Here is a 17,170-nt window from a genome sequence, read left to right on the forward strand (position 1 = left end):
CTCACTTAAAGGAGAACTGTTCTGGCAGTGGACCAACACAAAAGTTATTTATGGTATTGTTAACTCACTTAAAGGAGAACTGTTCTGGCAGTGGACTATTACAAAAGTTATTTATGGTCTTGTTAACTTACTTAAAGTAGAACTGTTCCGGCACCATCACAAGTTATTTATAGTCTTGTTAAGTTACTTAAAGGAGAACTGTTCCGGCAGTGGACCATCATAAAAGTTATTTATGGTCTTGTTAACTTACTTAAAGGAGAACTGTTCCAGCACCATCACAAGTTATTTATAGTCTTGTTAAGTTACTTAAAGCAGAACTGTTCCGGCAGTGGACCATCATAAAAGTTATTTATGGTCTTGTTAACTTACTTAAAGGAGAACTGTTCCAGCACCATCACAAGTTATTTATAGTCTTGTTAAGTTACTTGAAGGAGAACTGTTCTGGCAGTGGACCAACACAGAAGTTATTTATAGTCTTGTTAAGTTACTTGAAGGAGAACTGTTCTGGCAGTGGACCAACACAGAAGTTATTTATGGTATTGTTAACTCACTTAAAGGAGAACTGTTCTGGCAGTGGACCATCACCAAAGTTATTTATGGTATTGTTAACTCACTTAAAGGAGAACTGTTCCGGCAGTGGACCATCACAAAAGTTATTTATGGTCTTGTTAACTCACTTGAAGGAGAACTGTTCCGGCAGTGGACCAACACAAAAGTTATTTATGGTCTTGTTAACTCACTTGAAGGAGAACTGTTCCGGCAGTGGACCAACACAGAAGTTATTTATGGTCTTGTTAACTCACTTCAAGGAGAACTGTTCCGGCAGTGGACCAACACAGAAGTTATTTATGGTCTTGTTAACTTACTTAAAGGAGAACTGTTCCAGCAGTGGACCAACACAAAAGTTATTTATGGTCTTGTTAACTTACTTAAAGGAGAACTGTTCCGGCAGTGGACCAACACAAAAGTTATTTATGGTCTTGTTAACTTACTTAAAGGAGAACTGTTCCGGCAGTGGACCATCACAAAGTTATTTATGGTCTTGTTAACTTACTTGAAGGAGAACTGTTCTGGCACCATCACAAGTTATTTATAGTCTTGTTAAGTTACTTGAAGGAGAACTGTTCTGGCACCATCACAAGTTATTTATAGTCTTGTTAACTTACTTGAAGGAGAACTGTTCTGGCACCATCACAAGTTATTTATAGTCTTGTTAACTTACTTGAAGGAGAACTGTTCTGGCAGTGGACCATCACAAAAGTTATCTATGGTCTTGTTAACTTACTTCAAGGAGAACTGTTCTGGCAGTGGACCAACACAGAAGTTATTTATGGTCTTGTTAACTTACTTCAAAGAGAACTGTTCCGGCAGTGGACCATTACAGAAGTTATTTATGGTCTTGTTAACTTACTTAAAGAGAACTGTTCCGGCACCATCACAAGTTATTTATAGTCTTGTTAAATTACTTAAAGGAGAACTGTTCCGGCAGTGGACCATCACCAAAGTTATTTATGGTCTTGTTAACTTACTTAAAGGAGAACTGTTCTGGCAGTGGACCATCACAAAGTTATTTATGGTCTTGTTAACTTACTTCAAAGAGAACTGTTCCGGCAGTGGACCATCACAAAGTTATTTATGGTCTTGTTAACTTACTTGAAGGAGAACTGTTCCGGCAGTGGACCATCACCAAAGTTATTTATGGTCTTGTTAACTTACTTGAAGGAGAACTGTTCCGGCAGTGGACCATTACAAAAGTTATTTATGGTCTTGTTAACTTACTTCAAAGAGAACTGTTCCGGCAGTGGACCATCACAAAGTTATTTATGGTCTTGTTAACTTACTTGAAGGAGAACTGTTCCGGCAGTGGACCATTACAAAAGTTATTTATGGTATTGTTAACTTACTTCAAAGAGAACTGTTCTGGCAGTGGACCAACACAAAAGTTATTTATGGTATTGTTAACTCACTTAAAGGAGAACTGTTCCGGCAGTGGACCAACACCAAAGTTATTTATGGTCTTGTTAACTTACTTCAAAGAGAACTGTTCCGGCAGTGGACCATCACCAAAGTTATTTATGGTCTTGTTAACTTACTTCAAAGAGAACTGTTCCGGCAGTGGACCATCACCAAAGTTATTTATGGTCTTGTTAACTTACTTAAAGGAGAACTGTTCCAGCAGTGGACCATCACCAAAGTTATTTATGGTCTTGTTAACTTACTTAAAGGAGAACTGTTCTGGCAGTGGACCAACACAGAAGTTATTTATGGTCTTGTTAACTTACTTCAAAGAGAACTGTTCTGGCAGTGGACCATTACAAAAGTTATTTATGGTATTGTTAACTCACTTCAAGGAGAACTGTTCCGGCAGTGGACCATCACCAAAGTTATTTATGGTCTTGTTAACTTACTTCAAAGAGAACTGTTCTGGCAGTGGACAATTACAAAAGTTATTTATGGTCTGGTTAACTTACTTCAAAGAGAACTGTTCTGGCAGTGGACCATTACAGAAGTTATTTATGGTCTGGTTAACTCACTTCAAGGAGAACTGTTCCGGCAGTGGACCATCACAGAAGTTATTTATGGTCTTGTTAACTTACCTCAAAGAGAACTGTTCTGGCAGTGGACCATTACAAAAGTTATTTATGGTCTGGTTAACTTACTTCAAAGAGAACTGTTCTGGCAGTGGACAATTACAAAAGTTATTTATGGTCTGGTTAACTCACTTCAAGGAGAACTGTTCCGGCAGTGGACCATCACAGAAGTTATTTATGGTCTTGTTAACTTACTTCAAAGAGAACTGTTCTGGCAGTGGACCATTACAAAAGTTATTTATGGTCTGGTTAACTTACTTCAAAGAGAACTGTTCCGGCAGTGGACCATCACCAAAGTTATTTATGGTATTGTTAACTCACTTAAAGTAGAACTGTTCTGGCAGTGGACCATTACAAAAGTTATTTATGGTCTTGTTAACTTACTTCAAAGAGAACTGTTCCGGCAGTGGACCATCACCAAAGTTATTTATGGTATTGTTAACTCACTTAAAGGAGAACTGTTCCGGCAGTGGACCATCACCAAAGTTATTTATGGTCTTGTTAAGTTACTTCAAAGAGAACTGTTCCGGCAGTGGACCATCACCAAAGTTATTTATGGTATTGTTAACTCACTTAAAGGAGAACTGTTCCGGCAGTGGACCATCACCAAAGTTATTTATGGTATTGTTAACTCACTTAAAGGAGAACTGTTCCGGCAGTGGACCATCACCAAAGTTATTTATGGTCTTGTTAACTCACTTGAAGGAGAACTGTTCCGGCAGTGGACCAACACAGAAGTTATTTATGGTCTTGTTAACTTACTTAAAGGAGAACTGTTCTGGCACCATCACAAAGTTATTTATGGTCTTGTTAACTTACTTAAAGGAGAACTGTTCCGGCAGTGGACCATCACCAAAGTTATTTATGGTCTTGTTAACTCACTTGAAGGAGAACTGTTCCGGCAGTGGACCATCACCAAAGTTATTTATGGTCTTGTTAACTTACTTGAAGGAGAACTGTTCCGGCAGTGGACCATTACAAAAGTTATTTATGGTCTTGTTAACTTACTTCAAAGAGAACTGTTCCGGCAGTGGACCATCACAAAGTTATTTATGGTCTTGTTAACTTACTTGAAGGAGAACTGTTCCGGCAGTGGACCATTACAAAAGTTATTTATGGTATTGTTAACTTACTTCAAAGAGAACTGTTCTGGCAGTGGACCAACACAAAAGTTATTTATGGTATTGTTAACTCACTTAAAGGAGAACTGTTCCGGCAGTGGACCAACACCAAAGTTATTTATGGTCTTGTTAACTTACTTCAAAGAGAACTGTTCCGGCAGTGGACCATCACCAAAGTTATTTATGGTCTTGTTAACTTACTTCAAAGAGAACTGTTCCGGCAGTGGACCATTACAAAAGTTATTTATGGTCTTGTTAACTTACTTCAAAGAGAACTGTTCCGGCAGTGGACCATCACCAAAGTTATTTATGGTATTGTTAACTCACTTAAAGGAGAACTGTTCCGGCAGTGGACCATCACCAAAGTTATTTATGGTCTTGTTAAGTTACTTCAAAGAGAACTGTTCCGGCAGTGGACCATCACCAAAGTTATTTATGGTATTGTTAACTCACTTAAAGGAGAACTGTTCCGGCAGTGGACCATCACCAAAGTTATTTATGGTCTTGTTAACTCACTTGAAGGAGAACTGTTCCGGCAGTGGACCAACACAGAAGTTATTTATGGTCTTGTTAACTTACTTAAAGGAGAACTGTTCTGGCACCATCACAAAGTTATTTATGGTCTTGTTAACTTACTTAAAGGAGAACTGTTCCGGCAGTGGACCAACACAAAAGTAATTAATGGTCTTGTTAACTTACTTGAAGGAGAACTGTTCCGGCAGTGGACCATTACAAAAGTTATTTATGGTATTGTTAACTCACTTAAAGGAGAACTGTTCCGGCAGTGGACCATCACCAAAGTTATTTATTGTATTGTTAACTCACTTAAAGGAGAACTGTTCCGGCAGTGGACCATCACCAAAGTTATTTATGGTCTTGTTAACTTACTTAAAGGAGAACTGTTCCGGCAGTGGACCATCACCAAAGTTATTTATGGTATTGTTAACTCACTTAAAGGAGAACTGTTCGGCAGTGGACCATCACCAAAGTTTTTATTGTATTGTTAACTCACTTAAAGGAGAACTGTTCCGGCAGTGGACCATCACCAAAGTTATTTATGGTCTTGTTAACTTACTTAAAGGAGAACTGTTCCGGCAGTGGGACCATCACCAAAGTATTTATGGTATTGTTAACTCACTTAAAGGAGAACTGTTCTGGCAGTGGACCATTACAGAAGTTATTTATGGTATTGTTAACTTACTTCAAAGAGAACTGTTCTGGCAGTGGACCAACACAAAAGTTATTTATGGTCTTGTTAACTTACTTAAAGGAGAACTGTTCCGGCAGTGGACCATCACCAAAGTTATTTATGGTCTTGTTAACTCACTTCAAGGAGAACTGTTCCGGCAGTGGACCATCACCAAAGTTATTTATGGTCTTGTTAACTCACTTGAAGGAGAACTGTTCCGGCAGTGGACCATCACAAGTTATTTATGGTCTTGTTAACTCACTTCAAGGAGAACTGTTCTGGCAGTGGACCAACACAAAAGTAATTAATGGTCTTGTTAACTTACTTGAAGGAGAACTGTTCCGGCAGTGGACCATTACAAAAGCCACTGCATACTGTTTCTTTACCAATTGTAAACTCCTCCTCAACAGCCCCTGTTAGAATATATGCCATATTTTTGAATAAATCTATGTTGTTTTTTGGAAATATGACTATTAATTCAAAGTAATACAATCATTAATTTTAATTGAAGGCAATGTTAATTACTCAACAGCAGTATTTCTCACTGGAGTATCAGTCAGGCAGGCAGCTTCTGACAAAAATTATTTCAAAGGTTCCACTTTACTGCATAAAGATTAGGAAATGTAACCACACACTTAGGAGAAAGTATGTTTTTATCTGAACAATAAACTTTTGACTTCAATATCATGACTGCTATTTTCTTCATGTCATCTAATTACAGAAAGTATTTGTGTCAAGTCATTACAAATCATTCCAAGAAGTTAAACAACATGCAGAGGATATTATATTTCTACTATAAATCATGACCTTTCATGTCACTGTGCTACTTTGGATGGAAAAAAAGAACACATTAAAAGTTAAATTTTCAACACCATCTAATTGTAGGAAACCAACATGGCTGAAAAGTTTTGTTCTGCACATCATTCTACCACTGAGCACCTTCGTGCCAAGTTATTACAGAGTTACAAAAATTGTACCTCAAAACAAAACAATGCCTATTGACCATTGCCCTCATTGTACAACCTTCACCTTGAATTGATGCTATTAAAAATTGCAGTGCATGCATCATTAGACATGAATATGTAAAGTATCAAGTATAGTATTAGAGTTACGCTCAAGACAATGTTTTCAAAAAAAAAATGGAGATTCAAAAATAAGTCCACCTAGAGTTATGGTTTCTTGTCACTGTACTCCCTCTCACTGACCTCTATCAATTAGTAAAGTATCAAGTCAATACCTTACATACAGTATTCGAGTTACGCCCCAGACAAGGTTTTTAAACAAGAGCAACGCCCTGCAGACTTTCATCTGATTTTTTTCTTCGCTGTATAATAGCAATATAGTCCTACCCTTGTTTTTTTATCATATCTTCCAAGATCAAAAGGGGCCATAATTCATGCAAAAAGCAGGATAGAGTTATGTTTCTTGCTGTCCAGAGTCAGCTTTTGATGGTGAACAAGAGTTGCAAGTTTTAAAGCAATAGCTTTGATAGTTTAGGAGAAAAGCTGACCTAAACACAAAACTTAACTAAGAAATCTGATTTTCTATGTCCAAAAGGGACCATATAACTGCTCCAAGATCTAAAGCAATAGCTTTGACCATCAATGAGAAAAGTTGACCTAAATGCAAAACGTAACCAAGAAATCTGATATTTTTTAAGTCCAAAAGGGGCCATAATTCTTGCAAAAAGCAGAATGGAGTTATGTTTCTTGCTGTACAGAGTCAGCTATTGATGGTGAACAAGTTTTAAAGATATAGCTTTGATAGTTTAGGAGAAAAACTGACCTAAACATAAAACTTTACCACTCAACGCCGACGCCAATCAAGTGATGTCAATAAGTCATCACTTTTTTTAAAAAAATCAGATGAGCTAAAAATGAAATAAGAGGACCATGATGGTCCTGAATCGCTCACCTGTCCCCACGTGACCCAGTTTTGAACTGAGTATGACATTGTTTTTTCTATTATTTGACACAGTGAACTAGTTTTTGAGCTCATGTGATCCAATTTTAAACTTGACCTAGATATCATCAAGATAAAAATTCTGACCAATTTTCATGAAGAGCCATTGAAAAATATGGCCTCTGGAGAGGTCACAAGGTTTTTCTATTATTTGACCTAATGACCTAGTTTTTGACTGCATGTGACCCAGTTTCGAACATGACCTAGATATCATCAAGGTGAACATTCAGACAAATTTTCATGAAGATCCATTGAAAAATATGGCCTCTAGAGAGGTCATAAGATTTTTCTATTTTTAGATCTACTGACCTTGTTTTTGACCATAGTTGACCCAGTTTCGAATATGACCTAAATATCATCAAGATAAACATTCAGACCAATTTTCATACAGATCCCATAAAAAATATGGCCTCTAGAGAGGTCACAAGGTTTATATATTATTTGACCTACTGACCTAGTTTTTGATGGCACGTGACCAAGTTTCAAATTTGACCTAGATATCATCAAGTTGAACATTCTGACCAATTTTCATGAAGAGCCATTCAAAAGTATGGCCTCTAGAGAGGTCACAAGGTTTTTCTATTTTTAGACCTACTGACCTAGCTTTTCACCGCAGTCGACCCAGTTTCAAACTTGACCTAGATATCATCAAGATGAATTATCAGACCAACTTTCATACAGATCCCATGAAAAATATGGCTTCTAGAGAGGTCACAAGGTTTATATATTAACTGACCTAATGATCTAGTTTTTGAAGTCACGTGACCCAGTTTCGAACCTGACCTAGATATCATCAAGATGAACATTCTGACAAACTTTCATGAAGATCCATTGAAAACTGTGGCCTCTAGAGAGGTCACAAAGATTTTCTATTTTCAGACCTACTGACATAGTTTTGGACCACACGTAATCCAATTTCAAATATTTTCATGAAGATCCATTGAAAAATATGGCCTCTAGGGAGGTCACAAGGATTTTCTATTTTTAGACCTACTGACCTTGTTTTGGACTGCACATGACCCAGTTTCGAACTTGACCTAGATATCATCAAAATGAACATTCTGACTAACTTTCATAAAGATCCCATGAAAAATGTGACCTCTAGAGTGGTCACAAGCAAAAGTTTAGGCACGCACGATGGATGACGGACAAAATGGGACCACCTAGAGTTATGGTTGTCGCTGCACTTCCTCTCAATGAACTCTATCATTGTATAAAGTTACAACTTTGTACTTTCATCATCTGGACAGGAAGTGTGCAGATGGACAGATGGATGGACGAGACAGACAATGTGGCATACATCAAATCTTGACAAACAAGAGGACCATGATGGTCCTGAATCGCTCACCTGGCCCCACATGACCCAGTTTTAAACCGAGTATGATGTCGTTTTTTTCTATTATTTGACATTGTGACCTAGTTTTTGAGCTCATGTGACCCAGTGTTGAATCTGACCTAGATATCATTAAGATAAAAATTCTAACCAATTTTCATGAAGATCCATTGAAAAATATGGCCTCCAGAGAGGTCACAAGATTTTTTATTATTTGACCTACTGACCTAGTTATTGATGGCACGTGACCCAGTTTCGAACTTGACCTAGGTATCATCAAGGTGAACATTCTGACCAATTTTCATGAAGATCCATTCAAAAGTATGGCCTCTAGAGAGGTCACAAGGTTTTTCTATTTTAGACCTACTGACCTAGTTTTTGACTGCAGTTGACCCAGTTTCCAACTTGACCTAGATATCATCAAGATGAACATTCTGATCAATTTTCATACAGAACCCATGAAAAATACGGCCTCTAGAGAGGTCACAAGGTTTTTTTATTATTTGACCTACTGACCTAGTTATTGATAACACGTGACCAAGTTTCGAAACTGACCTAGATATCATCAAGGTGAACATTCTGACTTAATTTCATGAAGATCAATTGAAAAGTATGGCCTCTAGAGAGGTCACAAGGTTTTTCTATTTTTAGACCTACTGACCTAGTTTTTGACCGCAGTTGATCCAGTTTCGAACTTGACCTAGATATCATCAAGGTAAAAGTTCTAACCAATTTTCATACAGATCCCATTCACAAATATGGCCTCTAGGGAGGTCACAAGGGTTTTCTATTTTTAGACCTACTGACCCAGTTTTTGACCGCAGTTGACCCAGTTTCGAACTTAACCTAGATATCATCAAGAAGAACATTCTGACCAACTTCCATACAGATCCTATGAAAAATATGGCCTCTAGAGAGGTCACAAGTTTTTTTTTTATTATTTGACCTACTGACCTAGTTCTTGAAGGCACGTGATCCGGTTTCGAACTTGACCTAGATATCATCAAGTTGAACATTCTGAATAATTTTCATGAAGAGGCATTGAAAAGTATGGCCTCTAGAGAGGTTACAAGGTTTTTCTATTTTAAGACCTACTGACCTAGTTTTTGACCGCAGTTGACCCAGTTTCGAACTTGACCTAGATATCATCAAGATAAACATTCTGACCAACTTTCATAAAGATCCCATGAAAAATCTGACCTCTAGAGTGGTCACAAGCAAAACTTTACGCACGCACGGACGACGGACGCTGTGCGATCACAAAAGCTCACATTGTCACTTTGTGACATGTGAGCTAAAAATACGAAATATCAGCTTTCTCTTGGTAAAAAAAGGGGAAATAACAGGTTTCTCTTGATAAAAAATGCCAAGCCAAATATCAGCTTTCTCTTGATAAAACAAGAGGACCATGATGGTCCTGAATCGCTCACCTGTTCCAACATGACCCAGTTTTTTCAATTATTTGACATAGTGACCTAGTTTCTGAGCTCATGTGACCCAGTTTTGAACTTGACCTAGACATTATCAAGATAAAAATTCTGACCAATTTTCGTGAAGATCTATTGAATAATATGGTCTCTAGAGAGGTCACAAGGTTTTTCTATTATTTGACCTATTGACCTAGTTTTCGAAGGTACGTGACCCTGTTTTGAACTTTACCTAGATATCATCAAGGTGAACATTCTCACTAATTTTCATGAAGATCTCACGAAAAATATGGCCTCTAGAGAGGTCACAAGGTTTTTCTATTTTTATACCTACTGGCCTAGTTTTTGACCGCACGTGACCCAGTTTCGAAACTGACCTAGATATCATCAAGGTGAACATTCAGATCAATTTTCATGAAGATCCATTGAAAAATATGGCCTCTAAAGAGGTCAAAAGATTTTTCTAATTTTAGACCTAATGACCTAGTTTTTGACCGCAGTTGACCCAGTTTCAAACCTGATCTAGATATCATCAAGATGAATACTCAGACCAACTTTCATACAGATCCCATGAAAAGTATGGCCTCTAGAGAGGTCACAAAGTTTTTTTATTATTTGACCTACTGACCTAGTTTTCGATGGCACGTGACCCAGTTTCAAATTTGACCTAGATAACATCAAGGTGAACATTCTGACCAATTTTCATGAAGATCCATTCAAAGGTATGGCCTCTAGAGAGGTCACAAGGTTTTTCTATTTTAAGACCAACTGACCTAGTTTTTGACCCAGTTTCGAAACTGACCTAGATATCATCAAGGTGAACATTCAGATCAATTTTCATGAAGATCCATTGAAAAATATGGCCTCTAGAGAGGTCAAAAGATTTTTCTAATTTTAGACCTAATGACCTAGTTTTTGACCGCAGTTGACCCAGTTTCAAACTTGACCTATATATCATCAAGATAAACATTCAGCCCAACTTTCATACAGATCCCATGAAAAATATGGCCTCTAGAGAGGTCACAACGTTTTTCATTATTTGACCTACTGACCTACATTTTGAGGGCACATGACCCACTTTCGAGCCTGACCTAGATATCATCAAGATGAACATTCTGACAAATTTTTATGGAGATCCATTCACAAGTATGGCCTCTAGAGAGGTCACAAGGTTTTTCTATTTTTAGACCTACTGACCTATTTTTTGATCCCACATGACCCTGTTTCGAACCTGACCTAGATATCATCAAGATGAACATTCAGACCAACTTTCATACAGATCCCATGAAAAATATGGCCTCTAGAGAGGTTACAAGGTTTTTCTATTCTTTGACCTACTGACCTAGTTTTTGAAGGCACGTGACCCACTTTCGAACTTGACCTAGACATCATCAAGTTGAACGTTCTGACCAATTTTCATGAAGATCTTGTGAAATATATGGCCTCTAGAGAGGTCACAAGGTTTTTCTATTTTTAGACCTACTGACCTAGTTTTTGACGGCACGTGACCCAGTTTAGAACTTGACCTAGATATCATCAAGATGAACATTCAGACTAACTTTCATACAGATCCCATGAAAAATATGGCCTTTAGAGAGGTCACAAGGTTTTTCTATTATTTGACCTACTGACCTAGTTTTTGAAGGCATGTGACCCAGTTTAGAAATTGACCTAGATATCATCAAGGTGAACGTTCTGACCAATTTTCATGAAGATCTTGTGAAATATATGGCCTCTAGAGAGGTCACAAGGTTTTTCTATTTTTAGACCTACTGACCTAGTTTTTGATGGCACATGACCCAGTTTCGAACTTGACCTAGATATCATCAAGGTGAACATTCTGACCAATTTTCATGAAGATCCATTCAAAAGTATGGCCTCTAGAGAGGTCACAAGGTTTTTCTATTTTAGACCTACTGACCTAGTTTTTGACTGCAGTTGACCCAGTTTCCAACTTGACCTAGATATCATCAAGATGAACATTCTGATCAATTTTCATACAGAACCCATGAAAAATACGGCCTCTAGAGAGGTCACAAGGTTTTTCTATTTTTAGACCTACTGACCTAGTTTTTGATGGCACGTGACCCAGTTTCAAACTTGACCTAGACATCATCAAGATGAACTTTCTGACCAATTTTCATGAAGATCTTGTGAAATATATGGCCTCTAGAGAGGTCACAAGTTTTTTCTATTTTTAGACCTACTGACCTAGTTTTTGATGGCACGTGACCCAGTTTCGAACTTGACCTAGATATCCTCAAGATGAACATTCTGACCAACTTTCATACAGATCCCATGAAAAATGTGACCTCTATGGTGGTCACAAGCAAAAGTTTACAGACGCACGGACGGACGATGGACACCGCGCGATCACAAAAGCTCACCTTGTCACTTTGTGACAGGTGAGCTAAAAATGCAAAGCCAAATATCAGCTTTCTCTTGATAAATGCAAAAAGTCAAATAATCATTACTTGCGATGTTGATTTTGTAGTCCTCCTTGAACTTGGAAGCCTTGGCATTTTTCCAACCGCTAATTTTTTCATATTTTATGGCCTGTGTGTCTGAAGAGTAAAAATCAAAAGTTGTTTCAAGGGTAATTGCAATTTTCTATAGAAATATATGGTCTACTTTTAATCTAAAAGTCAGATATAGCAACATAACAACTCTAATGAAAATACTGCATATACTAAACTGCTCTTGTAAACAAGAGGACCATGATGGTCCTGAATCGCTCACCTCTTCCCACATGACCCAGCTGATAAACATTCAGACCAACTTTCATACAGATCCCATGAAAAATATGGCCTCTAGAGAGGTCACAACGTTTTTTCATTATTTGACCTACTGACCTACTTTTTGAAGGCATGTGACCCACTTTCGAACTTGACCTAGATATCATCAAGATGAACATTCTGACCAATTTTCATGAAGATCCATTCACAAATATGGCCTCTAGAGATGTCACAAGGTTTTTCTATTTTTAGACCTACTGACCTAGTTTTTGACCGCACATGACCCTGTTTCGAACTTGACCTATATATCATCAAGATGAACATTCAGACCAACTTTCATACAGATCCCATAAAAAATATGGCCTTTAGAGAGGTCACAAGGTTTTTCTATTATTTGACCTACTGACCTAGTTTTTGATGGCACGTGACCCACTTTCGAACTTGACCTAGATATCATCAAGATGAACATTCAGACCAACTTTCATACAGATCCCATGAAAAATATAGCCTCTAGAGAGGTCCTAAGGTTTTTCTGTTATTTGACCTACTGACCTAGTTTTTGAAGGCACGTGACCCACTTTCGAACTTGACCTAGATATCATCAAGGTGAACATTCTGACCAATTTTCATGAAGATCTCATGAAATATATGGCCTCTAGAGAGGTCACAAGGTTTTTCTATTTCTAGACCTACTGACCTAGTTTTTGACGGCACGTGATCCAGTTTAGAACTTGACCTAGATATCATCAAGATGAACATTCAGACTAACTTTCATACAGATCCCATGAAAAATATGGCCTTTAGAGAGGTCACAAGGTTTTTCTATTATTTGACCTACTGACCTAGTTTTTGAAGGCATGTGACCCAGTTTAGAACTTGACCTAGATATCATCAAGGTGAACGTTCTGACCAATTTTCATGAAGATCTTGTGAAATATATGGCCTCTAGGGAGGTCACAAGGTTTTTCTATTTTTAGACCTACTGACCTAGTTTTTGATGGCACATGACCCAGTTTCGAACTTGACCTAGATATCATCAAGATGAACATTCTGACCAACTTTCATAAAGATCCCACAAAAAATGTGACCTCTAGAGATGTCACAAGGAAAAGTTTACGCACTGACGCACGCATGGACGACGGACGCTGCATGATCACAAAAGCTCACCTTGTCACTATGTCACAGGTGAGCTAAAAATGAAATGCGAAAGTATTTTGATATAAATTTTATGACAAGCAGCAACTTTCAACTTTTGCTGCACGTCCGTGCAAGTCTGATCATGATACGCACTGTTGGCCATTCAGTCAGTATCTTTAGGTATGCACCCCTTTTAACAATTAATGTTACTGTCCAAACTGAAAGATGGATAAGTTCATAATAGAAATTTAGCAGGGTAAGGGTTAAAAAAGAAGATAATATCTGTCTTTGTGATTGGATGTTTTCTATCCAATGGTGTTATCAACAGAGGTTATATATACAGTCACACTTTGTTCCCTCTAAAGAGCGGACACAGTGGTAACACCGTCAGACTATGAAACCAAGGTCCATGTGTTCGAGCCCCGCTCCTCCAACTAAAAATTACTAACACTGGAATAAGAGTCCTGCATATGAGTGCTTTACATCTGGCATGCTAAAGAACCAGGGAAACTTCTGGAATTGAACCATCTTCTGTATCTTACACTATCCTCCCACTAACATTACTAACAGTCTTCTGGAGGAGTCGCCCATATGGGTTACCAGGGGTGACTAAAAGTAAGCCAAGTGATATATTATGACGGAAACACTGTTCGCTAACAGTTTCTCTAATTGCAATAGGCTCTGACAGCGAACAGCATGGATCCTGACCAGACTGTGTGGATGCACAGGCTGGTCTGGATCCATCCTGGTCGCAAAGCCACTATGTTGGTTTTCTCATGGCGCGGCTCATTTATTCATTTTATATTTTATGTAGTAGATGAAATGGGCTTATTAATAAGTGGAACACACAACTTACCTTTTTATTCATTAATTTTGGTGCCTTTTTTGTTAGGGGTATGGGGCGGGGATGGGTGAGATGGTGTAATTGTAGGATGTGTAGTGAATGTCGGGGGTTGTGCCTTGTTGGGGGAGGGGGGTGGGGTGGAGGATGTATAATAGTTACTTAGAAGCAATTATAAGAATAATAATACAACTTAGCCTTAGGAACGTATATAAACTTAAAACCAATTCTTATGTGAAGTCTGACGATAATAAGGACAGTAGTGAGAAAGAAACAGTAAAATTGAGATGCTATCCACAAAACTTTAACAGATATTATTACAATATTTAACCCAAGGTATCTTGACCTTTCGGGTACCAGACCCTTCACCACAAGATGTCTGCCCCTAACAAACAACCAATATTTATAGGGGCAGTATTTAATAAGATATCATGAAATTTAGAAGCCTGCCATTAAACTTTAATCTGAATGCATCAGCACTTTGGATGGCAGGGTGGGTACAACAGGCCCCAATTTCACGAAAAAACTTAAGTAATTGCTTAGCTAAGTCTATTATTTCAAATGCTTGTTTTTGCACTTTATGCGTCTTCAATGTTGACTTTTTCATCTATATCAGAACCGTATATGACTATTTCATAGATCAAAACACAACAATTCTGAATTTTATAGAAAACGAAGTATAGAAATAAGAAATATACTTAAGCAAATACTTAAGTTCGTTATATCGTGCTTAAATAGAAATATCATATTTGCGTAACTGAAATAAGTACTGCAGACAAATACTACTAAAGATAGTTTAATTTAGCTATAAATACATTAGTATAGAAAAAAATCAACATTAAATAACAACAGCATAAGCAGTAGCATGATTTTAAAATAACAGACTTAACTAATTACTTAAGTTTTTTCATGAAATTGGGGCCAGCCCTCCTTGTTCCTAGAGAAGTCCAGCACAATTGTTTAAGCAAAATAACTACAACTAACAACAACTATGTAGAAATATGATTATTTGTACTTTCAAAGTGTTGACTTTCCCTAGGTAAGACGATAAGACCCTTCTCCTGTATTTCTCCTTGCTGAGTTTTCTTAAAGAATGAACTTGGTAACACGATGGTTAGAGTGGTTGTTGTAGAGCGTTTTTCTTTCACTGACTCTAAGTTAGAGTCAGTCCAGTCTGGTGGTGCTGGAATATAATAATATGAAATTATATCTATGGCTGTTTTTGTAAATAATGTGAAGGGTATTGGTATTAGAACACTAAAATTACTTTTTATCAGTTATTTATTTTGTGATTTCTTTCAAAATACTTGCTTTAGCTGAAACACATTTTTGAGCTCCACAAACCAGTTTTGTTAAAATAATTATTACATACTTGAACATGTATAACCTTAAAGCAATAGTAAAAATATACTTGAGTGTTGCAGAAAATACATCTGATTCATGATTTATTTTTACCATTTTATTTTGTCAACTGAAGGAAACAGACAGACGCAATTTTATCAAATTTAAAGGCATACGCTAGTCTCTGTAGATCTATATGAGATGGGCGAAAGTTTTCCCAGTAATAGAATTTCTTCAAACTTTGGGTATTGAAGGACAATCATCTAAGAAACAGTTATCTGACCTTGAAAATGGCATTTTCTGGGGCAAATGGCCATTTTCAAGGGCAGATAACTCTTTTTCAATACTGCTGACCAATGACTTTGTTTCTTAGATTGTCCTTCAATATCCACAGTTTGAAGAAATTCTATCATTGGGCAAAATTTCGCCCATCTCATATAAATGCAGGAACTCCAGCATACGCCTTTAATGTTGCTCGCATAATCACAATATGACAATATATGAAGTCAAGAAAGCGTGTGACAAAATCGACAAATCAAGCATCACATTCACTATTCTGTCATTGGTAAAAATACTTTGGTCTGGTTAGTAAAATCTTCAAAAGTGCCTACACACCAGATCAAAGTTAGAAACAATCTTTTTTAACTACGAATGTGAGAAATACTGTTACAATATTAATCAGAAGAATTTTAATTTTTCATCTGCTATTTCGCTACAATAACCATCTAAAAATGGTGCAATTATTGGATAACTGATCTGAACGTTCCCTCTATATTCAACTAACTTATCTACATATTTAAGAAAATAATTGATCTTGGGTATAATTTTAGCAATGTATATACATACCACATACACCAGTAGTGAAAGAGAGTGAAGAACTCTGTCCTGTTTTCTCACCACTGGTTCGTGCTGATATCTGAGTACATGAGAAATAGTATAGCTTAGGTATTAGAGAGGTGGCACTTGGCTTGAGTGTATATAATATTTCATTCTCCACTGTAACAAAGGACCAAGTTATCTCAGTTAAGTCTATTCAAAGTTATTATAGTTAAGAATATTCTTACGACCTTTGGGCGTAACAGAAATTGAAGAGGATAGAATTTTATGATGAAACTCCCAAGTGCCTGAGGTGGGATTCGAACCCAGGTCTCACGGGCGGAGGGCCAATGCTCTAACCACTGAGCCAAAGAGTCGACTCCCCGAAGCAGTTGTCAGAGATAGGTTTTACACATGAGGCTATACGTAAGTAACTGTAACAATATTCAGAGTAAATATAACTTTGATCATTCAAAATTACCATTCAGACCATTCTAAGTTATAATTATTTGTTTATTCTGTGTTATCAAAACTAAGGCCATTAATTTTGTTTTCATCATAATTTAGAAAATTCTGTGTTTTTACAATTAAGGCTATCTGCATCTATAATCATTCAGAATTATCACAATCAGACTATTCTGAGCTATGATAATTCAGATAATTCTGCGTTATTACAA

The 17,170-nt window shown here is 37.2% G+C and overlaps 1 protein-coding gene across 1 annotated transcript in view; it reads right to left on the minus strand.

The window, feature by feature from the left end:
• The window catches only part of LOC123551314 (phosphatidylinositol phosphatase PTPRQ-like), an 89,659-nt gene that overhangs the window by 3,606 nt on the left and 68,883 nt on the right, over nt 1-17,170 (minus strand). The window contains exons 13-16 of the mRNA XM_053542103.1: nt 16,524-16,593; nt 15,352-15,519; nt 12,098-12,187; nt 5,227-5,314 (exon numbers count right to left, since the gene is read on the minus strand). Coding sequence (XP_053398078.1) covers nt 5,227-5,314; nt 12,098-12,187; nt 15,352-15,519; nt 16,524-16,593 — 416 coding nt within the window. The remainder of the gene's footprint in view (nt 1-5,226; nt 5,315-12,097; nt 12,188-15,351; nt 15,520-16,523; nt 16,594-17,170) is intronic.

Source organism: Mercenaria mercenaria, chromosome 4 (assembly GCF_021730395.1).
Source record: "Mercenaria mercenaria strain notata chromosome 4, MADL_Memer_1, whole genome shotgun sequence".
Classification (NCBI taxonomy): domain Eukaryota; kingdom Metazoa; phylum Mollusca; class Bivalvia; order Venerida; family Veneridae; genus Mercenaria; species Mercenaria mercenaria.